Source organism: Podarcis filfolensis (assembly GCF_964270895.1).
Source record: "Podarcis filfolensis genome assembly, chromosome: 12".
Taxonomy (NCBI): domain Eukaryota; kingdom Metazoa; phylum Chordata; class Lepidosauria; order Squamata; family Lacertidae; genus Podarcis; species Podarcis filfolensis.
The window spans coordinates 29,811,472-29,825,623 of record NC_139614.1 but is presented as its reverse complement, the minus strand read 5'-3'; the positions used below and the strand labels follow the sequence as shown (position 1 = coordinate 29,825,623).

At 40.9% G+C, this 14,152-nt stretch overlaps 1 protein-coding gene across 12 annotated transcripts in view; it reads right to left on the bottom strand.

The window, feature by feature from the left end:
• ICA1 (islet cell autoantigen 1) overlaps nt 1-14,152 on the bottom strand; it is a 63,090-nt gene that overhangs the window by 24,315 nt on the left and 24,623 nt on the right. For all 12 annotated transcript variants that reach the window (XM_083578688.1, XM_083578685.1, XM_083578691.1 and 9 more), the window contains exons 7-8: nt 629-754; nt 347-445 (exon numbers count right to left, since the gene is read on the bottom strand). In XM_083578688.1, coding sequence (XP_083434814.1) covers nt 347-445; nt 629-754 — 225 coding nt within the window. The remainder of the gene's footprint in view (nt 1-346; nt 446-628; nt 755-14,152) is intronic.

The following is a 14,152-nucleotide window of genomic DNA, read 5'->3' as shown; positions in this document are numbered from 1 at the left end:
GGGGTGAGGCAGATGCTTTGCTCTAGGCGACCGAAGACTGTCTGCAGAGCACCAAACCATGGTTTAGAATTACATGCATACCAACCCAACATTATGGGTTACATACATGGGTTGACCCAAATGTATGGGATTACAACATACATTTTAACATTCTTCTTAATACATGTTAGAAGTGCCTGCTAGCATAGTGTGTGTGGACTACTTGCACTTACGATATATAGAAATTGATGAACACTCCTAAGTGTAAAAAAGTTCTACAAAAAGGAAGCTTGACACCCCTCTTTCATTTATCCAAATTACTTTGCCAGGTAGGCTAGAAATGAACAAACTACTATATATGCCTTACCTTTAGCATCATGAATTCATATGGCTGATACCCTTTGAAACTTTCATGAATAGCTGCCATGGTATGAGATGTTTTTTCCCAAAAGTGAAGTAGGGTTGTCTGTAATGGAAAGAACCAATGAAAGTTAACACTTGCATGTTGACTGACACTTAAGATTTCCTGCTCATATACCCAACCTTAGCCTTATGGGGAGGAAAACTTGATTGGACTGCTACATAAAGGCAGGTGGGCATCATTATTAAGCAGAAGTTCTGGTTTAGTGGATATTTTCTTTTCCGATACCTGGTATGTTGTGAGCACATGAGACAGAAGATTACATCGGCTTGCTCCGAGAAGATCCACTTTTTGACAAACGTCAGTTTTCAGTTTGTCAAAGTTCAGTTTTGCATGGCGGACTTGTGCTTGGACCTATAAATATAGAGAGTTTCAGAGAGTAAGAGCTTCTTCAGATACCAGGACATCCCAGAAAACACCACTCATCAGCATGTCTGTCGTATTTCCAAATAATTATTCAGCAGAGTCATTATTTGTTTTATTTAATGGATTTATAGACCACACTTCAATTAGTAAGTTCTTGGAAGTACTAGCGAATAAATTTGATTCTCCAGAGGTAAGCAATATCCACAGAAGCAAATAAATTTTTATGCTTGAAAAAGGCAGATCACACACACACACACACACACACACACACACACACACACTTACAGTGCAGTCTCAACAAAATCTATGTCAGGGCAAAACAACAAAACCCCAAGTTTGTTGCAGACGTAGCTGCTACCTCTCTCACTCTTGGCAAAGACAGACAATGAATACCAGTGACTAATGGTAGGTCCAGCTCTCAAACATGCCTATTCTTCCATCAATATATTAAGGTCATATTTCTCAGGTGACCCACTCTTTCTTAGACCACATTTTTGTCAATAGAAGAATTTTCAAACATTACCCTGGAACCTAATCCAGACACTTCCAGAGCTCAAGCCACCTGGGACGTCTTTTGACAATGTTCCTGCCCTATTCTGTAATATATTGACTGTCTACATTTTAATCCTACCATGTTCACACATTAACTTAGACACAAAGGCTTCTGTGCTTAAACTGGCAAAAGATACATGACACAAACGATGCATGTACTTCTGAATTATCTCACTCAGGCAACAGTGGCTGGGGGATGGGAACAGAATCATACTTCACCTTTTTTATTTATTGCAGGTGAACTCATTCACTTAAACACACAACACATGCTTTTTCATCTGATTATTACTAATTGCATTTATTAGTCTCTCTTTTTTTTTACAAGGAGTGACCCAAAGCAAAATGAAACAAACATTAAAATGAAATATAATAAGCAGGGAAAATTAACTTAAACCATTCAAATCTGAGTATTTTTTTTTTGCATGTAAGCTTTTGTTCAAAATGCAAATACTGTGGATTGGCTTGACTTCACTTTGTTGCAAGTGGTATTAGAGTATTGGACTTAAAAATACAGCAGGGCTGAAAAGACAACAGAAATGGTATCTATGTAAACTGATCTTTCTATTCCCACTCCCATCCTGTAAGGCTGCAAAGGATTGCAGTTGTGATCCTACCATTTCATTTTCAAAATATACTGTCTAACCTAGTGACTGGTTTAATAATAATAAAAAAATCTAATATGCTTTACCCATATGTCAATGCACCCCAGGATTCATTACTCAAACAGCTTAGTCAGTAGCAGTCCTGAGCACTTCAAAATGGGCATTAACTGTAGCAGAACGGGCATTAGCTTCCAAGTATTTGTCTTTGGGAAAAGTATGATTAAACCAACATCCCATAATCTAGAATCCTGTCTCACAACATAGTGTCATATCCACCAAAAAACTCATACATGCGGTCTTTGTTTATTACAACTGTTGTTTCTTAAGAAAAATAGTTTTTTTCTTATGCAAGACCACAATTATTTTCTTTTTTAAGGGATGGATAACTTATAAACAGGAAAGGATGACTAACATTAGATGTACTTGACCCAATATGTAACATAAGGCCATATGCTTTCTGTGTCAATACCGGTTATTATAATACTTAGAGCACTGTGGTGTTACCAAATGCTACATGTTTTCCTCTGCCAAGACAGGAAATGTTCCAGTATCAAGTTTTATTAACACGGATGGATTCTATTTTATACTTGGAAGGTACAAGAGGTTCCAACACAGCAGTGCAGGGCATTGAGTACAGAATTCAGAACAGCAGAATCATAGAATTGTAGAGTTGGAAGGGAGCTTAAGGGTCATTTAGTTGCAACCCCCCGCTATGCAACTAAAGCATCCATAACAGATGGCCACACAACCCCTTTTTGAAGATGGGGACAGTTCCCTGCCTCCCATCTGCAGGGAGCTCACCTGTTCTCCAAGAATTCTCAAAGATTATAGACAGAGGCTCTGAGATTACATCCACAAGCTCCTTTACTACCACTGAATGCAACACATAAGGCCCTGGAGATTTAAATTCATTTAAGGTAGCTAGTTGTTTCCTTACCACCTCTTTTCCTATCTTGGGCTGTAGCTCCCTCTTTGCATCTTTTATTCTATTATCATTATGTTGAGAACTGCTTTCCTTTTCAGTGAAGACAGAGGCAAAGTAGGTACTAAGCAGGTGGAGAAAAGAACTGCTTCTCTCTACAGGAATGGCGAAGAAGGAGCTATAGATGGAATCAAGGGCTGGCTTGATGGCAGCCCTTCTTAGAATCATGGTCAGAAATAGGTTGACAAACTCTTGTTTGGAGCTAGCCAAATTTATCATTAATACTGGAAGTCACATTGGCAAACCACAGTTAGCTTTGGGAAGGGAGGGGTAATTCACAAGAGAAGGAAATATGAGGAAAAGAGTGTGAGAGCTTGTGAGGTAGTCATGGTCTTCTAGGAGAATGAAAATATATAGTCTTTAAAATGAGCTCATTCCACACAGGCTAATCCTTTCCTACCAATCATTACCAAGGCAACTGCAGATGTTTTCAAGTTGTGTGACTGAACCCAGAGCCCCATGACTTAGCTATCAATTTAAATGAATGGGAAAGCTATTACATAACAACTTGCATCTGGGCATGCACTAGAATCCACCACCCACAAGAAATAATGGAACTGGAGTACAGGCTTCATTCACATGAGGGAAACAATGCATTACAGTTCTTGGAGTAAATAGGGATTGGGTCTACTCTTAGAGAGAAATCCCAGAAAGCGATAAATTGCAATGAAATATTTTCCACAAATGTCTTTCTCCATATTACCCCCTTATTACTCCTGTGAATGTTCCCATGAATGTTTTCCAGGAATTTTTCCTCAGACATTACCTCAGATACAGGTCACAGAAAAGTCTTTGCCTTATTAATGTTGGGACATTATCTATGTACTCAGTGCAGTATCCGAGTACTGAGAGGTAACAGAAGTATCTGTTAATTCACAGGACCTGACGCCTCCCTCTCCACCCTCTATTCTCAGATGACAATACCCCTTATGCTGGATCAGGATCTATAGGGGAACACTTGCAGCTTTTTTGCTGTAAAGGAGATGAGATACGGTTTTCTAACCACAAACACTGGGAATTTCCTAACTGAAGGGGATGCACTATGATGTCCAGCAGTAATATTAAGTTTATTAAACTTATTTTGTTTTCCCCCCTGTAAGAATGTCAGTGCACATTTAGTCTTCCCTGTCCCCAAAACTGATATAGAGAACTGAGCCAGGGAGGGCAAGATATTTTACTGGATATTTGCTGGTGAAACAGAAATTGAGCTTTGAGATTTACAAAATGGAGTAAAATGTGGCAGAATGGGCTGGTTCTGGCAAAACAATTCTGGATACATAAACTGGTTTATTGAGCCAAAAACAAGTGTCATGCTCAAACATTTCTCTTTCCCCATTCCCTTGACATGCTGGCTCCAAATGTGATTTGCTTAAACTTGTTTCCCATGACATCTGAATGAACATCTTCAAGTTAACTCAAGTATTCAAGTTACCAGAAGAGTGTCTACTTTTGCAGAACACAGAAAGGGTTTAGGGGCAATAATGCTATGAGCTGTGTAGGAGATATTTTAGATTTACAATGTAAATGGTATTTTGGTCCTGCCAAATTGTACCATTGTATTGTTATACTGAATGTATTTTTAGCGCATTCCTATGCATGTTTATGCAGAAGAAAGTCCTACTTAATTCAAAAGGGCTTACTCCCCAATACGACCGCACAGGACTGCAGCCTTAGTTAACTAAGCTATGTATGTTTTTCTGTTGGCACTGCATTGTGTTCTATTGGATGAGGTGATTTAGCAGTGCACACACAACTGAATTATGGAACTTGCTCCTACAGGAGGCAGTGATGACCACCAACCTAGATGGCTTTAAAAGAAGATTAGACAACTTCATGGAAAGGGCTATTGAAGGCTACTAACCATGATGGCTATCCTTTGCCTCCACAGTTGGAGGCAGTAATGTTTCTGAATATTAGATGCTGGAAACACAGGAGGAAGTGCAACTATACTCAAATCGTGCTTGCAGGTTTCCCCACAGGCATCTGACATGGCACTGTGAGAACAGGATGCTGGACTAGATGGGTCATTGAGCTGATCCAGCAGGCTCTTCCTATGTTCTTACAAACAATCTTACCCCACCAAGCAGGCATAACTAGAGGATAGGATTGCTCTATTAATTGCTTGTTGTAGTTTCTGATATTTGAAGGAAAACAGAACTCTTTGCTGCTTTGTTTTCTGATCATTTCAAATGCTGAGGTTTTAGAAAGACCCCAAACAGGCTCTATTTAGGCCACTAAAGCTGGAGAAAACAACAGGCACCCATGAGGTCAGAATACTAGAATGCTTTTGCTTTTAAAGTGTCGTATCTGTTTGCTGCCCTGGGCTGCTTGGAGACAAAGGGCGGGGTATAAATTCCCTCAATGATAGTGTAGTTATTATTTCAATTTCTAACCTGGCTTCTGACTTCAGTTTCTAATGGATGAAACCACCATTAAACATGTGTGTCAACACAAACTTAATTTTGGCATATTGATTGTTCAATCATAGCCAGCCCAAATAAGGCCTTACACCACTCTCTATAAAATAATTCTGCTCAGATTTTGCAAAGGACAGAAACCAAAAGGAAGCAAAAAGCTTCTACATTTCCATAATGTGTACAGTTAGTGGGTCATCTGCAGAACTATGTGATAAAAATGATTTACAGCTGGACTGAAATGGAGAAATAAGAGTAGAGAAATAGGGGATGAATGGAAAAGTAAACAGGAAGGAAACACAGCTGCTGGGCGGATGTTTTTTACAGAACAGATTTGCTATGATTGCCACTCTCGCTTTCAAGACTTGGTAGAGGGTTGGATTATACCTAATGTGGTCCATCTGCTTTACTTTTGCTACATAAATTAATTGCAAGCATAGAATGCAGCTTACTTTTCATCTCTTTTTCTCCGTTCAAGACTCAAACACAAATATTGACTGAACTGAATTAAAGGAAAAACACACAGCTGACTGGGCTAAGCATGCCATTTCTCCCTTCGGATTTTAACTGTTCTTGTCTCAGTGTTCAACACTGAAAGCAAGTAAAACCTGAGCAGGGTGGCAGACAGGAGAGTCTAAATGGCACCCGGCAGGAAAGCGTTTCTGACACTACAGGCATCCTTCGCAAAATGATCATCAGTTGATATTCAAGGAAACTGAAACTATTATTGTTCCATTAAGAAGCAATGCAGAAACACATCACTTTTACTAAGAAAAAGAGAATTTTAGTTTGGTAATAATTGGGTTTTTTAGGATCTAAGTTGTGTTTATCATCTCTTAGAAGGGGTGGTTGGGATGGTTACATTTTAGTCTTCTTACCTGAATACTCCCATCCACATGTAAGCACTGTGGAGCACTACAAGACTTATCTTTGTGTAAGCACACACAGTTCATGATGCAACCCCCTTTTGTTTTCTTAAACTACTGCTCAACATTATCTAGTTTTGGCAATAACAGAATACAATTCACAGACTGCCCTACAACACCAGGTTCTGTGGCTAGTGGACAAAATTTCACAGGAGCAATAAAGGAACAGTCTATAGCTTTATATTTTTTTGACACACACACCAGCTTCGAGGTAAGAAATCTACTGAATTCCAGTAGGATAGATGCAAGATCGATCCCCTTTAAGGTTGATTTAGATCAGGCATGGCCAAAAGTGGCCCTCCAGCTGTTTTGGGACTACAATTCCCATCATCCCTGACCACTGGTCCTGTTAGCTAGGGATGATGGGAGTTGTAGTCCCAAAACAGCTGGAGGGCCAAGTTTGGCCATGCCTGATTTAGATATCGGTCTAAAAGGAATGCAGTTTTGTAGAAAATGGTTTTTGGTTTGAAAATGGCATACATCATAGAATGGGTGGGTGCAGGAGATAGAGATGGCTGTAGGGGCTAGAGAATTATGACAAATGGAAAAAAAAGTTTTGGGCTTGATTTCTGCTCAATTGGCACCAAAAATCTCAGAAATCGAATGCAAAGCTGAACTGGCAGGAATGAATATGGCAGAGGCAGAAGGAATTGACCATCCCACATTTTCCAAACAAGCACCATTAACAGAACTAGAAAAGAATGCAGAACAGACAATTACAAGGTGATATATTACTTTAACTTCCCTCCCCCAAGGCACTGTGATTGAAGGGCCCTGGTGAAATCATTCCAATCAGATTTTCAGTCAGGGAAGAGCTCTCCTTGCCTCCTCTCGCCACATTGGCATTTCCTTGTACAGCAGGCTTCAAACTCTGAACAGACTTAGAACCTAGGTAAAGTATATATTTTATGATGGCTCGTATTCACATTCAATCTGTTACAATGTATCTTCAGCCAATACGCAGCAAAAAAGACTGAAGGAAAATGGTTCTCTCTTTCCAGAACAATATGCCCAATATGGACCATGCCACTAAGGCTGCCACTCCCAACTGCAATATGTGAAAAAAAGAATTACCGTATTTTTCGCCCTATAGGACGCACTTTTTCCCCTCCAAAAATGAAGGGGAAATGTGTGTGCGTCCTATGGGGCGAATGCAGGCTTTCGCTGAAGCTTGGAGAGCGAGAGGGGTCGGTGCGCAACAACCCCTCTCGCTCTCCAGGCTTCGCGGACCTCTCCGCAAGCAGCGGGAGCCAGCGCTGGGCTCCCACGGCTTGCAGAGAGCTGCCTGTTTGGGGGCTGGGGTCGGGGGAAGCTCGGGCCTCCCCCGCCGCAGCCCCGCGCCTGGGGGGGGGAATAATTTTTTCCCTTTATTTCCCCCCCAAAAAACTAGGTGCGCCTTATGGGACGGTGCGTCCTATAGGGTGAAAAATACGGTATGAGTGCTTTTGATTGTCTATATTGCAATATACTTGTGGCTGATGACATAAACAAGGCACACACCAGGGAAGGAGAGGAGAGAGAGGGGGAAGAGACCCATAGTCCTCTGATGGCTAGCCATGAAGGGGGGAGGAAAGGAGAAGAGAAATGGTGACACCATTTTGAAAGCCCCTTCTCTCACCTCAGCTGCTTTCCTGCCCAAAGAGCCAGGTTGCTTTATTTGCCTGAGGGAGGGAAGTTCCTACCAAGCCAGTCCTATCCTTCTCTAGAAGTTTATTGTCTTTGGAAGAACTCCATAAGTGTGGATGGAAAAATGAAAAGAGAGAGACTGGGAACTGATGTGTGTGTAGGAAAACGAGACAATTTCTGGGCTAAGTTCTAGTGTTAGAAACTTGACTTCTTTCCTTCATGGATGCAGTAACTAACTTCTTTATTCCACTTGCCTGCTTTTTTGTGGGGAGGGAAGGAAAGAAGACAGTTGTTGCACTGGAAGAGTCTTTTTTTTTTTTTTGACAGCCACAGGAAAGGGGTTAGGAGGAAAAGAAGGAGTGGATTTTTATGGAAATAATTGGATTCTACAACTTGTATTTACAGTCCACCTTTCTTCCACCAGGAAACTCCACACTGTCACCTATCCCAGCACTGACCAGACCCAGATGTACTTAGATTCAGCAAGGTGGCAGCCTCATGTGGTGGAAGCCATGCTCAATAGCTAAAAAGAGAGGCTACCACTCAGGTATGTGTGCTAGTCATTCCATATGCCCTGTAAACCTGCACCTTTAATTGTGAGGCCGTGTGCAAATAATCTGTAGTTCTTCAGAAATAAGAAAAACCTGCTTGCCACATGCTGAGAGGCATATTCCAAGACTCTTCCCTGATACTGAACATCGATTCCAGGCTTTATCTCTGGTGACTCATAGCACAAAGGAAACATTGGGCAGGGTACCTTTTTCTCTGTGTGCTTGGTCTGATTCATATGTGCACAAGAAACTGTGTGTGCGGATTCAAGTCCCTTGCTTCCTGAGAAGCAGAGGCTGGGGAATATGTGAATTGAAGAAGAAAAACACCAGGACGTGAGCAACAAGCTGAAGACCTATGAAAAAACGGTTTCGAGGAAGGATGCCAACATTGGGATATATGTTCTGTGACCTGGCATCAGTGGAGTGAAATGGAGTGGGCATGCAAAGGAAACTCTGAAGTATATGGGTTAGCAAACTCCAAAAAAGGTGACTAAGAGTTTGGAAAGATGTGTGAGAGGGAGAAAAAGAGACGGAGAGGCAGAGAGAATGAGAATAAATTTACCAGCCAAAAATTGGCTACCAGACCACTAGGATCATTTCCGTTGTAAACAAGGGGTGGGGCACATTCCCTTCCTGGTAAACTTCCAGCACCACATGCCAGTGGTAGGTAGAACCAGAGGCAAAATTGGATGGAGCAATGTTTGTAAAATTTTATTTTTTGTATAATAGGCTAGCATCTGCATACGCTCACTCACCCTCCTCTGTCCTTCATCTAGACAAGTGAAGGGCTTTATTACAGTTCAAGGGCACATTCCGTTCAGGCGAAAACGCTCAGCAAGGGTGTGGAGCTGGGCTGAGTGAGGGGTGCTGCCTGGAGGCTGAGAAAAGTCCAGTTCTTTACCCAGTAACATTAGTTTTCATGTAATATAGGGAATCAGCCTTTTATATTAACCTGGCCTGCATTACGAAGATTTCTTTTTCTACTTAACAAATTATTCATTCATTAAGATCAAGCATAGATAGCTTTCCTCTCACAGAAGAAAACAGGAGACATCCTGCAGCAACAGAACTCTAAAATGCAACCACTCACTTACTCCAGGGCTGATAAAATATTTAAAAAGTGGGAACAGCATCTCTGCTGAAGCAACCCCCCCCTAAAAAAAAGAAGTAGAGGTGGCCAATGCATCTGATGTAGAGAATTCAACAGGTTCACTCAACAAGCCACATGCTTAAAAGTACAAAACAGTGTGCAAAGATATTAAAAAACATAGGAGCTGTTCTTTATAAAAAATAAATAAAAACCTTTTGATTTATGGCTGTGGGAAAAAAGTCAAAGAGAAAAAAAATGTAAACAGGAGATTCCATTGATTTTTTTTTTTTTAACAAGAACCTCTGGGACAGATGAGGGGAAAAAATGCCTTGTGGGCCATCTGTGAACAGTCTCACTGCTATCGTTTTGCTAAAGGCATCTATGTTTGCCAGGTGCTGCTGCAGCTTTGCTTGAAAGAAACAAATCTTGCTCAGACACATCATCGTTAAAGAGAAAAAAAAATGTTTATGGTAGCGCTTCAGATTCCATGCTCTTCTGTCAAGAGAGGGAGGATAAAAAACAACCACCATGAACTGGTTTTTTAATAAAACAACAACAACTCAATTGCATCATGCCTCTAGTAACCTAGATCATTAATTCAAGTTATATACTTTGTTTTTCTTGATCATAATATCTCTACTTAACCTCAGTATAAAAAACCAAAAACCATGGGGGAAAATATTGAATCTAATTATTGAGGCAAATCTATTCAGGGGCTAACAATGTCACTAAAACACAGTAAGAGCAAATGTAAGTCATATTTACTGGATGTCTCTTAAGTTTTTAAACAATGAAATTAATTCCTATCTATATAGAAAAATTTCTCATTATTGTCTTCCTTCAGATCCCCTAATTTTATTGTTTAGCTATGTAAGTTCCAACAGAGGATCAGGAGATTATTATACACCCCCTTGTCATATCTAGAATGTCTTATCAATTATGAGGAACAGGAAACATAATGCAACCTTCTTAGAACTGTTATGGAGAATTTGGAATATTGTCTATATGATCAAACTGATACATTTTCTTACAGCAAGAAAAGCGTAGACAAATTTATGTTTTGTGAAAAGTGCAGTATTTTTGTTATGTATGAGAATTTGAAGGTATAGGACTCTGTACAACCATGTGCATTATTAAGTGCAAATTAAGAATTTTATGAAATGTAGCGTTTGATACATATTTTCTAGGCTTTGAGTACATGAATGATATTGTTATGTAATGTTCCCCCTCCCCACCCTTTATTAAGGAAATATATAAAAAACTATGAGCAGAATTAGTTATTTAAAATTATGTAAGCTTATTTATGTATTATGACTATATGTGTGTGTGTGTGTGTGTGTGTGTGTGGCATGATTAGTGATGTATTGCACTTATTATTGCGGGCTTCTAACTGAACCCATGCTCCCACAACTGCCAATATGTAGGACAAGGATGGGAAACTTTAGGTCCAGCAACACGTGGAAGGTAAGAACTACCATCATCCCTGACCACCAGCCATGATGGCGATGGCTGGGGCTGTTAGCAGTTGGATTCCAACAACATCTAGAGGGTCAGAGGTTTCCCACTTGTGATTTAGGAGATGTCATCATCCATATCACCAGAATCATCTGCAGGGCCCACATGGCTACATTCCAGTTTTATGCACCCCAAGTACCTGAACAGCACAATGTGTTCACTTCTCAAATTATGAATATTTATTGCTCTACCAAGCAGATAGGACAGTCTTCCCATCTCATGGAGAAACACTACTTATACCCTCCAACTACCAGTTATTGCTTTATAGAAGGTTTTGAGTGCTTACATTCTATCCTATGCATCTTTATTCAGAAATAGCTTTTGCTCTGTTATGTGAGACTTGCTTCCAAATAACTCTGCTTGGATTGTAGCATGCGCCACCGGAGCAACTGCATCCTTCTCAGCTGGAGGGATGCAGCAGCTCCATGCACCAGCCCCTCTCTGCTTTTGCAGGCAGTGCGGGACCTGCAGGGAGGCCGAGCTGCCACAACCCTTCTGGGCACCCTCACAGCCCTGAATCATCCTAGCATCGGATAGAGGGGCAGCGCCGTCTCTCCAACGCTTGGGGGCCATGCTACACGGTCTGCCTGGCTGCCCCTCATGCCGCCCTGCAAGCCCAGCATCACTTTGTGAGACTCGCAAAAATGGCGTTGAGCTCGCAGGATGTCTGAACTGTTGCGCCCTTCTCAGGCGCCCACCAAGCTCCAGCTGGAGGGCAGCTGAGAAGGAGGTAACAGGCAAGCGCCAGCCCAACGCTCCTTTTGCGAGCAGCACAGGGCTTTCAGGATGCCTGAGCTGTTGCCGCTTCCCCAGGCTCCCTCCTGCTGGAGGGTGTCTGAGAAGGATGCGATGGCTCATGACGGGCAGAAAGGCGCCTACCTTGAAACTGCACTGAGGGGGGCACCCCCAGCACCCCTCACGCTATGCCTCTGACACTGAAGCAAAGTCAAGAAGAAGAGTGAGCAATTACTGCTTCCCAGAGCTAGCAAGCAGCTTACATTTATAAATATTCACACTATAATGTAATCAGATATTACATCAATAGTTTAATATGAAGTCAACAGTCAGATAGCAAAGAAGAAGAAAAAGAGTGTAAAATATAATTTCATGATTATGGTTGAGAAAGCAACCTAAGGGCATTCTGTAAATCTACAGCATACCTCTCTTGGATCCAGCTCCAATAGTTATCTTGTCCACACTGGCTATAGTACAACAGCAAGTATAGCCGTAATAGTAATGATGATGATAAACCTTTAACATAGTGCATTAACACATTGTTTTCTTTATTGTTATAGTGAAGATCTGAAATACAGTGACTGTTTAATATCAACAGAAAATCTTTAGAGGTTGTGAACAACCCCAAGGCAGATATATTCCCTTTGAGATGTAACAGTGAGCTGGTTTGAATTCATCTTAAGAAGCTGAGATATGGTCAAGAATTTTGCCAATGTATGCAGCCCATACACAAGCATGTGCCAGGAAGTCTTTAACTAACAATGGCTTCGCATTTCTTCAAAAAACACTACAACAACAACCAGTACACAATAAACAGTCATTAAAAAAATAATCCAGGAAAATACAAGCTTTGGAACAATTCGGGATATTAAGCCACTGTTTGAAGTTAGTTTAATACCCTGGCTTATTCCAGGTTTGGACAAAATGGGAAACTATGTTTAATAATGAGCTGTCCAATTTTATTGATTGCACCTCAGAGGAGTGAAGGGCTTGTGCACGCTAGCAAAGGGCTCCTTTATATCCCCATTTATTAAGCCAACATATGATTATCTAAGCATTCCCAGTGACTCATTCAGGTCTCTGTTTGGGGGGAACATTGATACAGAAACTGTATTATTCACTGTAATACATACATTGAATTCTGCTGGATTCTGCATGTGCCCAAGGGTTTTAAAAAGAGCCCGTTACCCTAGTTTCACTTGCATCACAGAGCAAGTGGGAATAACTGGAAGAGCTGTGTATCTACAAAACCACTTTTATATTAATTCCATTCATTAATTTAAAAGCACTTCTCCTAGAACATCATTTCAGTTTTCTATTTCTTAAAGACTAAAATGGAGCAGATGGGGAAGGAAATCACTCAAGGGCATTCAGTCTACAGTTACTACAACATTCTACAAGCAATACATCTTAAGATGATGTAATATGTTCCCAGAAGCTTGCTTCTATTTTTAAAGAGCAGTTTTCATTATGGATTTGAAGGGCATCTCTATCACACATTATTACACTGCTTTTAACCTATGAACAGCAATGATGTAGTCCTCCCAGCCATTTAATACATACTAAGTGACTGCAGGTAGACAGTTATTGATCATAGAGTAACTACAATGCTTTAACCAGTAGCCCTGCTATGGCAATTAAAATTCATGAAGTATATATGTTTGCGTTAAAAATATTCTTAGAGCATTCCTCTAAAGTGAATTTTCCTTTCCATTCCTCCTTCTCTCCCTCTGAGTAATCAGTGAGTGAAAAGATCACAAGCTGGCCAGACACAATCCAGTTTAAGAAGAAATCCATTGTCTCCTGTTGCAAAGCAACTCTCTGGAATGGAAAGGAGTTTGAAAAATGACACTGACCGAGGATGAGTTTGCACTAGGGGTGCTCAGTGGCATCAGACAAGCCCTTAGCTGCAGTGGGGTGCTTCTGAGCTTGTCCAAGTGAAGCAGGATCTGTTCAAAGTACCCTGCAAAGTACCCTGCTCCAAGGACCTTGTGGTGACCTAGAGCCAAAAATGAAACTACAGACAAATGACTGCTTAAAAAACCCCACACCTTTATATCGTCTTTCATATAAGGAAAATACGTGTGTGTGTGAGTGAGAGTGAGAAAGGAGTGATAGGAAGAGCAAATGCCAGGGTGGAGAGAGGGAAAGCTCTGTTGTGACTGACACGTCAGGTTTGTAAGTGGAGGAAATTATTTTAACCTGACTCACATCCCTTTTAGTTCCGCACATACACACACTCAAAATCAACTTTAAAAGGTGCCTAGCACAAAAACCTCTGGGTCAATTTGCCTGAAATTTGACAGTTTCTTATCTAGGAGCGCCTTTCTCAAGTCTGACATTTTCAGACTATTTCTCCAAGAAACCCTAAGGAACATTAAGTGGTATCATTT